The sequence below is a fragment of the Scyliorhinus canicula genome, chromosome 29, assembly GCF_902713615.1.
Source record: "Scyliorhinus canicula chromosome 29, sScyCan1.1, whole genome shotgun sequence".
Classification (NCBI taxonomy): domain Eukaryota; kingdom Metazoa; phylum Chordata; class Chondrichthyes; order Carcharhiniformes; family Scyliorhinidae; genus Scyliorhinus; species Scyliorhinus canicula.
The window spans coordinates 11,748,873-11,768,714 of NC_052174.1; the positions used below are offsets into that span (position 1 = coordinate 11,748,873).

Consider the following 19,842-nt stretch of genomic DNA (forward strand, 5'->3'; position numbering starts at 1 on the left):
TCTTGGAAAGAGCACCCTACCCAAGGTCAACACCTCCACCCTATCCCCATAACCCAGTAACCCCACCCAACGCTAAGGGCAATTTTGGACACTAAAGGCAATTTATCACAGCCAATCCACCCTAACCTGCACGGTAGCATTGTGGATAGCACAATCCTGCTTGGGTCGCTGTCTGTGCGGAGTCTGCACATCCTCCCCCGTGTGTGCGTGGGTTTCCTCCGGGTGCTCCGGTTTCCTCCCACAGTCGAAAGATGTGCAGGTTAGGGTGGATTGGCCATGCTAAATTGCCCGTAGTGTCCAAAATTGCCTTTAGTGTTGGGTGGGGTTACTGGGTTATGGGGATAGGGTGGAGGTGTTGACCTTGGGTAGGGTACTCTTTCCAAGAGCCGGTGCAGACTCGATGGGCTGAATGGCCTCCTTCTGCACTATAAATTCTATGATTCTATGCACATCTTTGGACTGTGGGAGGAAACCGGAGCACCCGGAGGAAACCCACGCGCACACGGGGGAGGACGTGCAGACTCCGCACAGACAGTGGCCCAAGCCGGGAATCGAACCTGGGACCCTGGTGCTGTGAAGCAATTGTGCTGTCCACAATGTTACCGTGCTTCCCTTCTCCCTTCACTTATAACCCTTCTGCAGGCTGCGAATTCACCCTCACGCCCAGTTTACAAGCAGCCCACGCACTTTCAATTCCTGGCTCCTGCTAAAGCCGAGAGAGAGAGAGAAGAGGGGGTGGGGAATTGTGTGTGTGAGAGAGAGAGAGAGAGAGGTGTCTGCTCAGGGTTATTATCTACACTGGGAGGACCGTGTAGGGGGCTGGCAGTGTCTGTGCCAACTGGGAATCTGCAGTCAGATCATTGCACTGCAGAGTGGCCAGGCTGTCTCTCTCTCTCTCTCTCTCTGTTGCAATCGCGTTGAACAGGAGGGGGAAGAGAGGCCACAATTTAAATACATCTTTTAAAGATAAAAAGGACATTCTGTCACCTTCGGAAGCTGTGGCGAAGTTGCATCCTCTGAGATCAACCTGGTGGAGATGTTCAGGCGAAGACGTCGCAAGTGAGTGTCCCATTAAAGGGAGGGGGGGGGGGGGGGGGGAGAAATGCTTGTGAAATTGACATGCAATGGGAAATTGATCAGGTGCAATTTCTGGGGGGGGGGGGGACTTGCTGTTGAACAAAAACCTCTCCTCCAGGCTCAGAATTAAGGATGAGGAGGAGGGGGGGAAATCAGGGCTGGGGAGGGAGGGGGATGTATGAATGCAGAATGGGCAATCTTAAATAATTGCAGCAGGATTTTGCACAGAGGGGAGAAGGGGGGGGGGGGGGATCAATCAATATGGGGGTTTGTGATGAATTAATAATGCTCAAGGCTAGACTGTGGGATGCCCAGCTCTGGCGTGTGGAGGGGGGGGGGGGGGGGGGCACACGACAGGATTAAAATTCACCCCCACCTCCCTCCTTTCACCAGCTGGGGTTTTTTTGGGGGGACTGGGGATGGATCTGATCACCCCCCTCTCCTCCATCTCGGATCTAGATTCCAATGCAGCCCAGAGCAGGCATTGCTGTCTCTGTCCACTCTCCAGTTACACATTGGAGAGGGAGGGTGGGAGGGAGGCAGAGATTTAAGTTGGTAGCTGGGGGGAGGGGGGGGGGGGCAGCTCTTGTCTCTGATACCACCTCGGCCCCCCCCCCCCCCCCATCCCCCCTACCCTGCCCTGTGAATAAATAAATGTTTGCATCAATTCATCCCCTGGAGTATCTGTCTAGCTCGCAACAAAAAAAATTGTAAAACATCCCCCTCCCCCCTCCGATATGGGAAAGTGCCTCGTAGAGGTTCAGGAAATCATCCTGGAATCCCTACTGTGCAGAAGGAGGCCAATCGGCCCATCGGGTCTGCGCCGACCCTCCGAAAGAGCACCCTGCCCAAGCCCTCTCTCTCACCCTATCCCCCGTAAGGCGACACGGTAGCCTAGTGGTTAGCACAGTTGCTTCACAGCTCCAGGGTCCCAGGTTCGATTCCCGGTTTGCGTCACTGTCTGTGCGGAGTCTGCACGTTCTCCCCGTGTCTGCGTGGGTTTCCTCCGGGTGCTCCGGTTTCCTCCCACAGTCCAAAGACGTGCAGGTTAAGGTGGATTGGCCGTGATAAATTGTCCTTAGTGTCCAAAAAGGTTAGGAGGGGTTACTGGGTTGCGGGGATAGGGTGGAGGTGTGGGCTTAAGTAGGGTGCCCTTTCCAAGAGCCAGTGCAGACTCGATGGGCCGGATGGCCTCCTTCTGCCCTGTAAATTCTATGATTCTATGAACCCCAATTAAGCTGCGCATCGCTGGACATTAATGGACAATTTAGCACGGCCAGTCCACCTAACCTGTATGTCTTTGGGCTGTGGGAGGAAACCGGAGCACCCGGAGGAAACCCACGCACACACGGGGGGAGAACGTGCAGACTCCGCACAGTCACCCGAGGCCGGAATTGAACCCGGGTCTCTGGCGCTGTGAGGCAGCAGTGCTAACCACTGTGCCACCGTGCCCCCCCCCCTTTATAAAGGGTTGGTTTTCAGGCGAGAGAGATGGAGTGGGTTTGGGGAGGGAACTCCGGATCTCGGAGGCCCCAGGGCTGCTGAAAGCACGGGACGCCAATGGTGGAGCGATGGGACTCCGGCGGTGGTTGGGGTAGAATTGGAGGAGGGCGGAGATCATAGTGCGTCCTGGACTGGAGGAGGTCACAGAGATGGAGGGGGAAGAGGCCAGGGAGGGATTTGAAAGGAAAGATGAAAAGAGCAAATCACCAGTCAGAAATACATGAACATCAATCAGGTCGTTTCGACTGAGGAGGGAGTGTACAACACAGAAACAGGCCATTCGGCCCATCAACTTTGTAGTGGTATTTCTGCTGTACCCGAGCTTCCTCACACAACTGCTACATCTCACCCCATCAACATATCCTATTCCTCTATCCCTCATGTGTTTACCCTGCTTCCTCCTTAAATATATCTCACCAGGCGTATGGGATGCTTGCCTTTATTAGCTAAGGTATAGAATATGAGAGCAGGGAGGTTATGATGGAGCTGTATAAAACGCTGGTTAGGCCACAGCTAGAGTACTGAGTGCTGTTCTCGTCGCCACTCTATAGGAAGGATGTGGTTGCGCTGGAGAGGGAGCAGAGGAGATTCACCAGGATGCTGCCTGGGTTGGAGCGTCTCAGCTATGGGGAGAGGCTGGTTAGGCCGGGGTTGTTTTCCTTGGAGCGGAGAAGGCCGAGGGGGGACCTGATCGAGGTGGACAATATTATGAGGGACATGGATAGGGTGGATAGGGGGGAACATTTCTCCTTTAGCAGAGGGGTCAATAACCAGGGGGCAGAGATTTAAGGGCAGCGGGTCTGAACAAGGGGGTCACAGCCACGGGATATGGGGTTGTCCACTTCGGACTCAGATGAGGAGAAATGTCTTCACTCAGAGGGTGGTGACCCTGTGGGACTCTCGAACACAGACGGCTGTGGAGGACACTGAATGTATTTAAGAAGGAAGTGGATGGATTTTTAGACAATACAGGTGTCAAGGGGGTTCATGGGGGTGGTGGGGGAGGATGTGTCAAGGGGGTTCATGGGGGTGGGGGGGTGTCAAGGGGGTTCATGGGGGTGGTGGGTGTCAAGGGGGTTCATGGGGGGGGGGGGAGAAAGCTGGAGGATGTTGCTGAGATTAGCCAGGATCATGATGAATGGCGGAGCTCGATCGAAGGGCCGAATGGTCGCCTCCTGCTGCTCCTTATTTCCCACATTTCTAAGATGGTGCAATTTGCGGGGGGAGGTCGCCCCTCGTATCTCTGTGTCCTCAGGTTCTGGGTTCAAGTGCCACTCCAGGACCTGAGTTGCGAAAGAACCCAGACTGACATTCAAACTGAGGGACACTGAGGGACTGCTGCACTGAACCGCCCTCACCCAGAGCAGATATTAAACTGAGACCCTCTCAGCAGAGGTGGTAAAAGATCCGATAGGAAGGGAGTTATTCCCGGGGCCAATATGTACCCCTCATGCGAGAACAGATGATTACTATCACTATCGCGTTGCTGTTTGCGGGATCTTCCTGTGCGCTCAAAAGGCCGCTGTCCTTCCTGAATGACAACAGGGTTTGCGTCTAAACGTAGTTTATTGGCTGTAAAGTTCTTCATGATATCCAATGCGCGGCACGGTGGCACAGGGGTTAGCACCGCTGCCTCTGCGTGCAGTTTGCACTTTCTCCCCGTGTCTGCATGGGTTTCCTCCGGGTGCTCCGGTTTCCTCCCACAGTCCAAAATGTGCAGGTTATGTGGATTAGCCATGCTAAATTGCCCCTTAGTGTCCAAAGATATGCAGGTTAGGTGGATTGGCCGTGCTAAATTGCCCCTTAGCGTCCAAAGATGTGCAGGTTAGGTGGATTGGCCGTGCTAAATTGCCCTTAGTGTCCAAAGATGTGCAGGTTAGGTGGATTGGCCGTGCTAAATTGTCCCTTAGTGTCCAAAGATATGCAGGTTAGGTGGATTGGCCACGCTAAATTGCCCCTTAGTGTCCAAAGATGTGCAGGTTAGGTGGATTGGCCGTGCTAAATTGCCCCTTAGTGTCCAAAGATGTGCAGGTTAGGTGGATTGGCCGTGCTAAATTGTCCCTTAGTGTCCAAAGATGTGCAGGTTAGGTGGATTGGCCGTGCTAAATTGTCCCTTAGTGTCCAAAGATGTGCAGGTTAGGTGGATTGGCCATGCTAAATTGTCCCTTAGTGTCCAAAGATGTGCAGGTTAGGGTGGATTGGCCGTGCTAAATTGTCCCTTACTGTCCAAAGATATGCAGGTTAGGTGGATTGGCCGTGCTAAATTGCCCCTTAGTGTCCAAAGATGTGCAGGTTAGGGTGGATTGGCCGTGCTAAATTGTCCCTTACTGTCCAAAGATATGCAGGTTAGGTGGATTGGCCGTGCTAAATTGCCCCTTAGTGTCCAAAGATGTACAGGCTAGGTGGATTGGCCGTGCTAAATTGTCCCTTAGTGTCCAAAGATGTGCAGGTTAGGTGGATTGGCCACGCTAAATTGTCCCTTAGTGTCCAAAGATATGCAGGTTAGGTGGATTGGCCATGCTAAATTGCCCTTAGTGTCCAAAGATATGCAGGTTAGGTAGATTGGCCATGCTAAATTGTCCCTTAGTGTCCAAAGATATGCAGGTTAGGTGGGGTTACAGGGATAGGGCAGAGCGAGTGGGCTGAGGTAAGGTGCTCTAGCACAGGGTCGGTGCAGACATGGTGGGCCGAATGGCCTGCTTCTGCTTTGCAGGGATTCTATGGTCATGAAAAGGGCAATATAAACCCATATTTCAGAGGGATCTGGGTGCCCTAGTGCACGGATCACAAAAGGTGCGTATGCAGGCACCAGAAGTAATTGGGAAAGCCAATGCTATCATTTATTGTGCTTCCAAATGACAGAAGTAGGGAGTACGTTTCAGTTGTGCAGGACACTGGTGAGCATGAGTACAGTTCAGGGAAGATGCCAATGGATTTGAAGCCTGCATCCCAAAGTGTTCTGTACACGATTCACGGCGCTTCTTTACTTCGGAACCTGGAATGAATCACCAAAATGAAAGTGGGCGATCCGGGTCATTATCACTTTTTGCTGTTTGCGCGGGATCTTGCTGTGCGCAGATTGGCTGCCACGTTGCCCGCGCGACAGCACTTCAGCCGGGACGTTGTGAAAGGTGCTATTTTCCGAAGCGAATCGGATAATTATCAGGGAATGAAAAATAATTTGCCGAGCTGCCGGCGGGGCGGGGGGGGGGGGGGGGGGGGGGGGAACGCGGTGAGTTGCTCTTCCAGGGAGCTAGCAGGAATGTGACAGGGCGAATGGCCTCCTGTTCTGTTGCCTTGCTATTGTGGAAGTTCTCGAACCCAGAATCCTGTGAGGCAGGATTCGCCGCCCTGTGATAGAACATAGAACATAGAAAATACAGCACAGAACAGGCCCTTCGGCCCACGATGTTGTGCCCAACTTTTGTCCTAGATTAAGAACAATTTAATCTACACCCCATCATTCTACCGTAATCCATGTACCTATCCAATAGCCGCTTGAAGGTCCCTAATGTTTCCGACTCAACTACTTCCACAGGCAGTGCATTCCATGCCCCCACTACTCTCTGGGTAAAGAACCTACCTCTGACATCCCCCCTATATCTTCCACCATTTACCTCAAATCTATGTCCCCTTGTAATGGTGTGTTCCAGGGCAGCACGGTGGCCTAGTGGTTAGCACAACCGCCTCACGGCGCTGAGGTCCCAGGTTCGATCCCGGCTCTGGGTCACTGTCCGTGTGGAGTTTGCACATTCTCCCCATGTCTGCGTGGGTTTCGCCCCCACAACCCAAAAATGTGCAGAGTAGGTGGATTGGCCACACTAAATTGCCCCTTAATTGGAAAAAATAATTGGCTAATCTAAATTTATAAAAAAAAAAAAATAATGGTGTGTTCCACCCGGGGGAAAAGTCTCTGACTGTCTACTCTATCTATTCCCCTGATTATCTTATAAACCTCTATCAAGTCACCCCTCATTTAGTGAGCTGATTTAGCTCACTCGGCTATATCACTGGCTTTGAAAGCAGGCCAAGCAGGCCAGCAGCACGGTTCGATTCCCGTACCAGCCTCCCCGGACAGGCGCCGGAATGTGGCGACTAGGGGCTTTTCACAGTAACTTCATTACTGTGACAATAAGCCATTTTCATTTCATTTTCATTCATCCTTCTCGGTTCTAATAAGAAAAGGCCGAGCACCCTCAACCTTTCCTCGTTGAGACCTACTCTCCATTCCAGGCAACATCCTGGTAAATCTCCTTTGCACCTTTTCCAAAGCTTCCACATCCTTCAGGTTTTCTCTCCCCCCCCCCCAGCCCCCCACTCCGCAAACTCTTTAGCATTTTTCCGAATTGCTGACTTTCCCGCAAATTATTTGCGGCGCGATAACTTGTCTCGTGCGGTGAAAAAGCTGTTTCCAGTTGCGGGGGTGGGGCGGGCTGACACTGCCTTTTCAAAGTGTGAAATAAGGTACCCCAGGGAGTGTCAGATATATCTGACCCCCCTCCCCCTCCCCTCCACACGCCCTCCCCCGGTGGGAACATCCAGTCCTGCCATTGGCGAATGCCCCACCCAGGCAGCGGGTTCCCCGGTGGTGCGGCAAAAAGGGCATAGCTATCGAGGGGACTGGAAGACTCTGCTGCCAGTGGAGGTGCGTTGGGGGGGGGGGGGGAGGGGGAGGGGGGCAGGGGGGTAAAATCCTGGCCCCCAAAGTGTTCGGAAGGCAACTATTCGACATCTTAACCAAAATTTGCTTCGCTGAGAGGCGTTTGCATTTCCGTAGCGCCTTTCGCATCCTCGGGGGTGTCTACCCGCGCTCTACGGTCCGTTGGAGTGTTGGATTGTGGGAAACGCAGCAGTCAAATTTGCGCACGGCAAGGTCTCACAGGCAGCTATGAAATTTATTTTGAAAAAAATAAACGTCCTGAGGGGTCTTGACATGGGGGGGGGGGGGGGGGGGGGGGGGGGGATGTGGAGAGGACGTTTCCTCTTGTGGGAGAATCTAGAACCGGGGTTGGGGGGGGGGGTGGGGTCACTGTTTAAAAATAAGGGGGTGGCCCCTTTAAGACGGAGATGAGGAGAAATATTTTCTCCCCTAGGGCGGAGTCTCTGGAACTCTCTGGAACTCTGGAACAAAAAGCAGCGGATGCAGAATCTTTAAGGCACGGTTGGATTGGTTCTTGATTAACAGGGTGGGGGGGAGCGGGGTGAAAGGTTATCAGAGGGGTCGGCAGGAATGGGGGTTTGAGGGTCCTATCAGATCAGCCACGCTCTTATTGAATGGGGTAGCAGGCTCGAGGGGCCGAGTGGCCTACTCCCGCTCATAATCCGTTCGTCATTGTGTCAAGAGTGTGTCATTGTGGTTCGTGAGGTCCTGCTCTCTCTTCTGGATCAAGGTTTGACTATCGGGGCCAGGTTGAAAGGATGTTCCTGTCCACCTTCTCACACACCACCTCTTTCTTTCAGGAAGCCAAGGTTACTCCAGTGGTGTACACTCAGTGTCCTATGGATGACTGTGGTGATCCTAATGGCTATTGGGCTGGCAATCCAGACGCTCGGCATCACGGATAAAAAAAGGTCATTTTACATTTTGCTTCAATCACGATTGTGGAGAAGACAAGTGCTGTCGAAGCTTCGCGCCTGGAACTCATCAGGGCAAACACAAGAACGTCAAATCTCAGGACGCTCACAATTTATACCGTAGGGAATGTGGTGGTGAAGTTGGGAACAGCATTGAACGCCCAACCCTGGCGACATGGGTTCGGACCCCCACCACCACGGCAGCTGGTGGGATTTCAATTCAGTTCGTAAAACCTGGGACGTATTTTTTACTGTTGTTGTTGTTGAAATTTTGTTCCTGGTTCACCTCATGCCTGGCCTGGACGAGACTCCAGACCCACAGGCGTGTGGGTTGGCTCTTAACCGCCCTCTGACAAGGCCGAGCTAACTACTCATTTCAAGGGCCCTAGGGGGGAATTGGGCTGCAAATGCTGACCTTGCCCGCCAACGCCCACATCTGGCGGAAGAATAACGAAAGAAAAAAGGGGGCCTGTTTTTCTCCCGTTCAACATGATTGTGACTTTGAAATTTGGCATTCTTGTGTTCGTCCCGGTGTGTTCAACATGTCTCTTTCCTGCAATATCCACGTTCCGTTCTACCAGGTGACAGTTTAAATACTGGAATTTGAACGTTGGTGCATGTTAACGGACCTTACTGGAATAGGTCAAAGGTGAAGTGCATGAAATACTTGAAAACGCTAATTTGCTATTCTATGTTGACCGTTGCTGAATTCAGATCTTAGTTATATCATCCCATCGCTGTTTTGAGAAACGCACTTCACAAAGAAACATGGGAACAGCAGGGGGCCATTCAGCCCCTCAGATCTGGGCCAATTTGATCATGGCTGACCCGGGTTCAATTCTGCCCCCCCCCCACCCCCCGTGTCTGCGTGGGTTTCCTCCGGGTGCTCCGGTTTCCTCCCACACAGTCCAAAGATGTGCGGATTGGGTGGGATTGGCCAAGATTAATTGCCCCTTAGTGTCCAAAAGGTTAGGTGGGGTTACTGGGTTACGGGGATAGGGCGTGGAGTGGGCCTAGGTAGGGTGCTGTTTCGGAGGGTCGGTGCAGACTCGATGGGCTGAATGGCCTCCTTCTGCGCTGTCGGGATTCTATGTATTTTAAATTCACGGGTCCGCCTCGGATCCACAAACCATTAATCCACCCCAAAAATCCTAGAAATCTCCCCCCCCCCCCCCGCTTCACCTCCACATCAGTCCAACCTCTTGTCTGAGCGATTCTGAACTGCCACTCAAAATGTAGAGATGATGCCCTTGCTGTACAAACTCCTCATACAGTGGTCTGAATTGTTCTCTATTTTAATCCCATAACGTCACAAATGTATTGTGGCCGGGATTCTGTGGGATCTTTTCCAAGGATCTACGTCCCTCTGTTCCCCGCCCGTTCATACATCTGTCCAGATGCATCGTAAATGATGCTATCGTGCCCGCCTCTACCACCTCCGCTGGCAAAGCGTTCCAGGCACCCACCACCCTCTGCGTAAAAAACTTTCCACGTACATCTCCCTTAAACTTTCCCCCTCTCACCTTGAAATCGTGACCCCTTGTAATTGGCACCCCCACTCTTGGAAAAAGCTTGTTGCTATCCACCCTGTCCATACCTCTCATAATTTTGTAGACCTCAATCAAGTCCCCCCTCAACCTCCGCCTTTCCAACGAAAACAATCCTAATCTACTCAACCTTTCTTCATAGCTAGCACCCTCCATACCAGGCAACATCCTGGTGAACCTCCTCTGCACCCTCTCTTAAAGCATCCACATCCTTCTGGTAATGTGGCGACCAGAACTGCACGCAGTATTCCAAATGTGGCCGAACCAAAGTCCTATACAACTGTAACATGACCTGCCGACTCTTGTACTCAATACCCCGTCCGATGAAGGCAAGCATGCTGTATGCCTTCTTGACCACTCTATCAACCTGCGTTGCCACCTTCAGGGTACAATGGACCTGAACTCCCAGATCTCTCTGTACATCAATTTTCCCCAAGACCCTTCCATTGACCATATAGTCCGCTCTTGAATGAGATCTCCCAAAATGCATCACCTCGCATTTGCCTGGATTGAACTCCATCTGCCATTTTTGGGTCGTGGGGGCGAAACCCACGCAGACACGGGGAGAATGTGCAAACTCCACACGGACAGTGACCCAGAGCCGGGATCGAACCTAGGACCTCGGCGCCGTGAGGCAGCAGTGCTCACCACTGTGCTGCCCTTACGAAGCTAATCTTAGTGACCGTGAGAGCTATCATGAATTTTTGTTGTTAAAAAAAAAACCCATCGGGTTCACTAATGGTCCTTCAGGGAGGGAAATCCTTACCCGGTCTGGCCTACATGTGACTCCAGACCAGTATTGGGTAACCTGGGCCAGTGAGTGGGCCTCTTGATTGTCCCTCGTTCATCATAGCGGGCGGCAAGACTGAATACGCTAACTAATACACGCCAAACATTTAAGAACAGGTTGTAGGAAATTCTTAATCGTTTACACATTAATAGAACTGTCATCAACGTCAAATGGTCAAGACGAAACAGTTACTCACTCTTTGGAAGCGGAGGGAGTGCACGGCTCTCACAGTCAGTGTTGCGAGGGATCGGCACACACCTCACTTCACTCTCCCTCGCTTGACGGGCGAATCACTTCAGCTATACCGGTCGGGAGAAAAAAACACGCGGGCGGGAATTGGCGGAATGTGGTGACCCCGCGCGTGGGCGCCGGTCACCAAAATGTCTCGTTGGGGGGGGGGGGCTCCGAATCCGGGTGGGCCGAACGTGATTCCCGGGCCGTAGGTTGCTCACCTCTGCCCCAGACGCACGGCAACGTGGCTGACTCTTAACTGCCCTCTGAAGCGGTCAGCTGAAGGGTTATGAGGGAGTGGGCAAGAAACGCTGGACCAGCCAGCCACGCCCACTGAAGGAAAATGGAATGGCGACCGCCAGTTTGTCGGCAAAGACCTGTCTGGGTTCACTGATGACCTCGTTAGGGAGGGAAATCTGCCCTCCTCACCCTGGTCTGGCCTACATGTGAGTCCAGACCCCCCCCACGAAGCCTGTAACCTCTGGAGTGACCCCACAAACCCACCCGATTGTCAAGAAGTTGGCTTACTGTCACCGCCTTCCCCAGGGGCACACCTTAAAAACGAGTCAACCGAGAGGTTTATTTCAGATGAAAAGAGGTGAGGGATTTGGCAGGTTCGATGTCCCTGGGCAAAGGCAGGCCAGGAAACCGTTTCCTCCCTTGATGCATTGAGCTACCGCATAATTAGAGCGTTTCCCACAGCCCCCTCAGAGGCATGTCTGTTTTGACATTAATTTGACAGTGTGGGCTAATATTACAAATTAAGCGTGTGCTGAGACATGTTGAGAAATGTGAGGAAAGTTCCGGAACTTGGCAGGGCTTATGGGAAAAGAGCAGCGGTAGGGGGTGGGTTGCGGAGGCGGCAGTGCGGCGACTTGAATAGAAAAGAGCTGGGTTCAGGCCTCAGGCCTCAGGCCTCAGGCCCTGTTCTTGGGATGTGGGCCTCGCTGCCTGGGCCAGCATTTATTGCCCATCCCTAAGGGTGTTTAAGAGTCAACCACATTGCTGTGGGTCTGGAGTCACATGTAGGCCAGACCAGGTAAGGACGGCAGATTTCCCTCCCTAAAGGACATTAGCAAACCAGGTGGGGTTTTTAACGACGATCGACGATGTTTTCATGGTCACTATTAGACTTTTTAAGTCCTGTGGCAGGATTTGAACCTAGTTCCCCAGAGCATGACTGGATTACTAACACCACTACGCCACGGCCTCCCCCATTGAATGAAATTGGAGCAGGAGTAGGCCATTCGGCCCCTTTGAGCCTACCCCGCAACTCAATAAGATCCTGGTTGGCCTGTTTGTGGTCTGAACTCCATTTTCCTGCCTGACCTCCATTAACCCTCGACTCCCTTGTCAATCAAAGATGTGGCTAACTTCAGTCTTGAATATATTCAATGACCCTCCGCCTCCACTGCTCTCTAGGATGGGGCGGGGGGGGGGGGGGGGGCGCGGAATTCCACAGACTAATGATCCTCTGAGGGAAACAATCTCTCTTTGCTTCTATTTTCAATGGGAGGCCCCTTATTTTTGGTCCTTCTCGTTCTAGTTTCCCACACAAGACGAAACATCCCCTCAGCACCTCAGAAGCTTCAATAAGATCATCTTTTGTTCTTCTAAACTCCCAACGAGTGTTTGCCCGACCTGCTCAACCGTTCATCATAGAATCCCTACAGTCCTGAAGGAGGCCATTCGGGCCCATTGAGTCTGCCCTGCCCCGAGAGAGCACGCCACACAAGGTCACCTCCCCGCCCCATCCCGAGTAGCCTTTAACCTACCCGACACATCCCGTGGACGCTAAGGGGCAATTTAGCACGGCCAGGCCACACCTAACCTGCACGTCTTTCGACTGTGGGAGGAAACCGGAGCACCCGGAGGAAACTCCACACAGCCAGCGACCAAGCCGGGAATCGAACCTGGGACCCTGGAGCTGTGAGGCAGCAGTGCTAACCACTGTGCTACCGCCCTCCTCATAAGACAACCCCCTCCACCCCTGGAGTTGAGCCAGGCTTGGCAGGGTTTTTTATTTTTTTTTATTTTTATAAATTTAGATTACCCAATTATTTTTTCCAATTAAGGGGCTTTTTAGCATGGCCAATCCACCTACTCTGCACATTTTTGGGTTGTGGGGGCGAAACCCACGCAGACACGGGGAGAATGTGCAAACTCCACACGGACAGTGACCCAGAGCCGGGATCGAACCTGGGACCTCAGCGCCGTGAGGCGGTTGTGCTAACCACTAGGCCACCGTGCTGCCCGGCTTGGCAGGGTTGATGCTGAGAGGCATCTTGGTTGGAGAGTCCAGAATTAGCAGTGTTTGGGGGGGGGGGGGATCACAGTTTGATGATAAGGGGTCGGCCATTTTAGGCTGAGGTGAAGAGACATGTCTCCTCCCGTAAGGTTTGGAACTTTCTACCCCAGAGGGCAGTGGATGCTCAGGCGCATAATAAAGCCGAAGGAATATGAGGGACAGAGTGGGAAGGGGGAGTTGGATGGCGGAGCAGGCTCCAGTGGGAGAATGGCCTCCCCTGAGGGAGAAAGGAACAGAAAGATAGTGTGTTGGGCGAGAGATTCATGAATCCCAACACAGACCAGTTGCCCATTTTGACCAATGTCCCATCTCTATGTTGTAGGTATTAAGGGTACATTCATTGTACGTTAATTGCATGATCAAGGTGAAGGGGATTGATTGATTAAGTACTTCGAGCACCTATAAAGAGAGACCGTCGGGACACTGGGTTAGTCGGTAGGAGATGGACACAAGTAATGCTGCACCCTGTAAATAACTTCCAAGAGCTGGTGCAGACTCGATGGACCGAATGGCCTCCTTTTGCACTGTAAATTCTATGAAATTCTATGACGGGGGGGGGGGTGCTGTTTCAGAGGGTCGGTGCAGACTCGATGGGCCGAATGGCCTCCCTCTGCACTGTAGGGATTCAATGATTTGAGAAAGGGATTTGCGTTTTCACCGTCAGACCGGGGGAGTGGGGGGGGGGGGGGGTGGGGGGGGGGGGGGGGGGGGGGGGGGTCCATTTACCTGTCCATTCGCTGTGATTCTGCTGAAACCAATCTTGTCGAAGACATTTTTATACCGGCGCCCCGGCTGACTTTTTCATTTTGGATGCTGTTCCGTTTCTCCAGGGTAATGTCCAGCCAGCTCGACCAGTCTCGGGTTTTGTCGCTGACCCCTCGGGACGAAGGGGTGCCGCGGAAACCCTGTCAGCCCAAGACGCACGTGATGTTCCTAAAGACGCACAAGACAGCCAGCAGCACAATCCTCAACATACTGTACCGCTTCGGGGAGGCGCGGAACCTGACGTTCGCTCTGCCCAACTCTTACCAGTTTGGCTACCCCTTGCTCTTCAGCACCAGGAAGATTAAGTACTACAGCCCAATGAAAACACAAGAGTACCACATAATATGCAACCACATGAGGTTCTTCCGACCACAGGTAAAGCAACTCACAGGCTGCGTGCGCCTCTTTACTGCAGAGAAAAGAAGGCGCGGGGAGGGGGTGGGGGGGGGGGGGGGTGGTGGGTGGGGGGGGGGGGGGGGGGTGGCGATGACCCGATAGCGGTCTTTAAGTAAACTGAGCAGTGGCGAATGGACCTGTCCCCCGAACGTACGAGGTGATGCATTTTGGCAAGTCTAACCAGGCAAGGGAGCGCGCAATGAATAATGGAACGATTGGAAGTACAGAGGGAGTTTGCATGTCCATTGATCCCTTACGGCAGCTGGACAGGGAGATAAGGTGGTTAGGAAGGGGCATACGGGCGGCAGGGTGGCGCAGTGGTTAGCGCTGCTGCCTCACGGCGCCCAGGACCCGGGTTCGATCCAAGCCCAGGGTCACTGCCCGTGCGGAGTTTGCACATTCTCCCCGTGTCTGCGTGGGTCACACCCCCACAACCCAAAGATGTGTGAGGTAGGTGGATTGGCCACCTTAATTGGGAAAATCAAAACAAAATTAAAGGGCATATGGCCGAGGTATAGAATGTAAGAGCAGGGAGGTTATGACGGAGCTGTATAAAACGCTGGTTAGGCCGCAGCTAGAGTACTGAGTGCTGTTCTCGTCGCCACTCTATAGGAAGGATGTGGTTGCGCTGGAGAGGGAGCAGAGGAGATTCACCAGGATGCTGCCTGGGCTGGAGTGTCCCAGCTATGGGGAGAGGCTGGTTAGGCCGGGGTTGTTTTCCTTGGAGCAGAGAAGGCCGAGGGGGGACCTGATTGAGGTGGACAATATTATGAGGGACATGGATAGGGTGGATAGGGAGGAACTTTCCCCTTTAGTAGAGGGTTAATAACCAGGGGGCAGAGATTTAAGGTCAGGGGCAGGAGGTTTAGAGGGGATTTGAGGAAAAACCATTTCCCCCCAGAGGATGCTGGGAATCTGGAACTCGCTGCCTGAAAGGGTGGGAGAGGCGGGAACAACATTTAAGAAGCATTTTGATGAGCGATTGAAACTCCCACAGCAAACAAGGCGACGCACCAAGTGCTGAGAAACGGGATTAGAATAGAGAGGGGCTGGATGGCCGGCACACACACGATGGGCCGAAGGGCCTCTTCCTGTGCTGTCAAACTCTCTGACTCGATGAGTTGGTGTGGAGAAAAGATCTTTCCTCTTCTGAACATGAGTCAGCCGAACCCGAAACGTTATCTCTGTTTCTCTCTCCACAGATGCTGACAGACCAGCTGAGTTTTTCCAGCTTTTCCCATTATTATCTCAGATTTGCAGCATCTGCAGTATTTTGTTTTTATTTTAGATTTTTCCTCTTGTTCGGAAGACCAGAACTAAAGTTATTAATCAGTGTATAACAGTAATGAATGAATCCTGTAGGAGTAGGCCTTGAAGCACAGTGGTAGCGCCCCCTATCTTTGATCCAGAGGTTCGGGGTTCGCACCCAACACCAGGACTTGTGACCATGGAGGGAGCACTTCTCCCACAATTCAATGGGGATCCTTCCCTAAATCATGTGCGTGCGAAGATATTCTTCAAAAACGTGAATATATCCCGTGGAGAATTCTGGAGAAATGTCTTCGCCCAGAGATTTGAGGCGTTCAAAATTGTGGGGGGGCTGGACAGAGTAGACGGGGAGCTGTTCCTGCTCGTGAAAGAATCGAGAACGAGAGGGGCACAGATTTAAGTAAAAGATGCAAAAGCGATCTGAGGAGAGACTCCTCTTCGGCAGAAGGGCTGGAAGGCACTGTCTGCGAGTGTGGTGGAGGCAGGATCAAAAAGGGAATTGGAGAGTTGTGGTGATTGGCCCTCGAAGGGCAACACAGCAGAGTAATTGTCACCCAGGTTAGGTGGCCCTTCTCCTGCTGTGCTAGGGACCATCACCACAGCCCGTGATCTGAAAAGGAAGAGTGTGCCGGGTAACGGGAAGAAGGCAGGGGAGTGGCGCTGGGTGGTTTGCTCATGCGGAGAGCTGGTGTCAATGCAATGGGCCAAATGGTCTCCTTCTGCACCGTAACAATTCATTTCACTGGATGTAAGATGCTCTGAGCTGATACAGTAGACATGGAGAAGAAATCGAGAAAACTTTGGTTATCATTTGATAGATTCCCTCTTCCTACATCTTCTACCCTCTCTCCCTGACTCTAATTCTCCTTCTCTATCTCTCACTCTCTCTCCCTCCCTCTCTCTCCGTCTCCCTCTCTTTCCCACCCTCCTTCCATCACTTTTGCTTTTTGTCCCCCTCTCTCGCCCTCCCTCTTCCACCCTCTCTCTCTCTCTCTCTTCCTTTCTTTCTCCTTCTCCATCTCTCTCCCTTCAACTCCCACTTTCCCACCCTCTCTCTCACTTCCTTTCTCCCCCTCTGTTTCTCTTCCTCCCTCTCCCGCTCTCTCACCCTCTCGTTCTGGCCCTTTCTCTCTCCTTCCGTCCCTTTCTCGTTCTATCTCTCTATCTAGGGCAGCACGGTAGCATTGTGGATAGCACAATCGCTTCACAGCTCCAGGGTCCCGGGTTCGATTCCGGCTTGGGTCACTGTCTGTGCGGAGTCTGCACATCCTCCCCGTGTGTGCATGGGTTTCCTCCCACAGTCCAAAGATGTGCAAGTTAGGGTGGATTGGCCATGATAAATTGCCCTTAGTGTCCAAAATTGCCCTTAGTGTTGGGTGGGGATACTGGGTTATGGGGATAGGGTGGAGTTGTTGACCTTGGGTAGGGTGCTCTTTCCAAGAGCCAGTGCAGACTCGATGATTTCTGTCACGCTCAGTGAATCTTTCTCCATCTCGCTCTACCTTCTTTCTCTCTCTCTCTCTCCCTCTCCCTACCTCTCTCTCTGGTCTCTCCTTTCTGTCTCTTTCTCCCCATCCTTTCTAAATTCCTTTCTCTCATCCTTTCTGTCTCTCTCTCCCTCCATCTCTCCGTATCTCTCTCTCATGTACAAACCCTAGCATTTCCGCACACACTAAAGGCAACAGAAGGATTAAGAACCAAACCTAACCACTGAATTATTTCTGGGCAGCACGGTGGCACAGTGGGTTAGCCCTGCTGCCTCACGGCACCGAGGTCCCAGGTTCGATCCCGGCTCTGGGTCACTATCTGTGTGGAGTTTGCACATTCTCCCCGTGTCTGCGTGGGTTTCACACCCCACAACCCAAAGATGTGCAGGGTAGGTGGATTGGCCACGCTAAATTGCCCCTTAATTGTGGGGGAAAAAAAGAATTGGGTGCTTTAAATTTGAAATAATTAATTGAGAGAGCGACTAGCCGGATGTAGTAAAATTAATTTTAGTACTAAATTAAGTTTTATATTCAATATAGAAATCTTACACACCTGAGTGAGTCTCTGAATGTCCTGTATTCATTTTCATTTCTTTTTTTTTTTTTTTTCTTTTTTTTTTAATAAATTTAGATTAGCCAATTATTTTTTTCCAATTAAGGGGCAATTTAGCGTAGCCAATCCACCTACTCTGCACATTTTTGGGTTGTGGGGGCGAAACCCACGCAGACACGGGGAGAACGTGCAAACTCCACACGGACAGTGACCCAGAGCCGGGATCGAACCTGGGACCTCAGCGCCGTGAGGCGGTTGTGCTAACCACTAGGCCACCGTGCTGCCCTTTCATTTTCATTTCTAATATAAAGTACCAGCTCAGATTGCTGGTAGAGATTACAGATCAGACTAAGTGAGACAGGGTTATCATAGAATTTACAGATTATCATAGAATTTACAGTGCGGAAGGAGGCCATTCAGCCCATCGAGGCTGCACCGGCTCTTGGAAAGAGCACCCTACCCAAGGTCAACACCTCCACCCTATCCCCATAACCCCACCCAACACTAAGGGCAATTTTGGACACTAAGGGCAATTTATCACGGCCAATCCACCCTACCCTGCACATCTTTGGGTTCTGGGGGGTGAAACCCACACAGACACGGGGAGAATGTGCAAACTCCACACGGACAGTGACCCAGGGCCGGGATTCGAACCCGGGTCCTCAACGCCGCAATCGCAGTGCTAACCACTGCGCCACATGCCGCCCGGTCTAGACATCACCTGCTGCCTTGGCGGGATTTGAACCCCTGTCTGCAGAGCATTAACCCTGGGCCTCTAGAGCTGCGACCACCTCCCATCAATTCAATTCCTTCTCTTAGTTTCTTCCACCTGTCAGTGGCAGATTCACTGTTTCCGTTCTCTTCTCCGCTACAGGTTGAAAAGGTGATGGCAAGGGGGACCTTTTACTTCTCCATCTTGCGGAACCCGGTGACTTTGGCCGAGTCCTCCTTCTCCTATTACAAGGGCTCGAGCGTGGCGTTCAAGAGGGTGGAGTCGCTGGAGCAGTTCCTGAGCGAGCCGTGGAAGTACTACTCGGCCAGGGACCGTGGCAACCAGTACGCCAGGAACCTGATGTGGTTCGACTTTGGCTTCGACCACAACGCCAACGACACGAGGGACTATCTAGACCTGGTCCTCAAGGAGATTGGCAACACCTTCCACCTCATCCTCCTGTCGGAGTACTTTGACGAATCGATGGTCCTGCTGAAGGAAGCCCTCTGCTGGGAGCTCGACGACGTGGTCTCCTTCAAGCTCAACTTCCGCAGCAACGTCACGGTGAGGAAGCTGTCCGCCGAGACGGTCGGGCGGGCCAAGGCGTGGAACGCGCTGGACTGGGAGCTCTACCTGCACTTCAACCGGACATTTTGGCAGAAGGTGGAGGAGTACGGGCGGCTGAGGATGCGGAACGACGTGCTGGCCCTGCAACAGAAGCGCCAGAGGCTGGTGGACCTCTGCCTCCAGGGGAGCAGGCCAGTGGAGGCTAGCCAAATCCAGGACAAGAACATCAAGCCCTTCCAGTACGGACGTGCCCAGATCATGGGCTACAACCTTAACCCGAACCTCGACAACAGCAGCAGGGCGAAATGTTTGCGCATGATCATGCCTGAACTTCAGTACAAGGATTTGCTCGATGCCAAGCTCTTCCCCCTGACCTCCATGGGCAAAGGTCTACAGACATCATAGCAGTGTTTGTGAACGTATACCGGGAAGGGATTGACCCTCCTTTTGTCCCAACTACCCTCCAGTTATTGTACATCTACGTCAAGATTAGGCTGACAATTTCCAAAAGCAACGTTCCTCACTGCCACTTCGACAGCGTTGGGCATGAGTGGGGCAGTGCCCCGTTCCAACTCCGAACCATTGTTACATCAAAGTATTTATCCACCAGTCTTGCTGAAAAAAAAAAGAGACTTTTCATCTGACTCTCTCTTTCATTTGCTTATTCGTCCTTTCTCGGGGCATGGGCGTTCCTGGACGAGGACAGCATTTAGCGTCCAACCCCAATTGCCCCCCCCCGACTGTGAGCGGCTCGTTTGACCGTTTCAGAGGGTAGTTCAAGGGTCAACCGCAGTCAGGTGTAGGCCAGCCTGGGTAAGGGCAGCGGATTTCCTTCCCTGAACCCAGTCGAGTGTTTACGGCGGTCGATCGTAGTTGTCATGGTCGCCATTGCTGAGAATAGCTTTCAGCTCCAGATTTATTTATTGCGTTCGAATCCCACCCACTGCCATGGAGGGATCCCTCTGAGCCTGTCTCCCAGGTATTCGCCTGGGTCGCGCAATTACTAGTCCAGTGAGGTTTTACCACTGCACCATAATCTGGACAAACCCAAGAATTCCAAATT

General features: G+C 52.4%; 1 protein-coding gene across 3 annotated transcripts in view; it reads left to right on the forward strand.

The window, feature by feature from the left end:
- The window catches only part of LOC119958407 (galactose-3-O-sulfotransferase 2-like), a 35,347-nt gene extending 15,938 nt beyond the window's left edge, over positions 1 to 19,409 (forward strand). The window contains exons 1-4 of one of the 3 annotated variants that reach the window (XM_038786922.1): positions 848 to 1,059; positions 8,041 to 8,151; positions 13,861 to 14,170; positions 18,375 to 19,409. In XM_038786922.1, the coding sequence (XP_038642850.1) occupies positions 1,037 to 1,059; positions 8,041 to 8,151; positions 13,861 to 14,170; positions 18,375 to 19,184 (1,254 nt within the window). In that variant the 5' untranslated portion in view covers positions 848 to 1,036 and the 3' untranslated portion in view covers positions 19,185 to 19,409. Of the gene's footprint in view, positions 1 to 847; positions 1,060 to 8,040; positions 8,152 to 13,858; positions 14,171 to 18,374 lie in introns of those variants that run through there. The other 2 variants (XM_038786923.1, XM_038786924.1) reach the window with 2 other exon arrangements.
- The last annotated feature ends 433 nt before the right edge of the window (positions 19,410 to 19,842 follow it).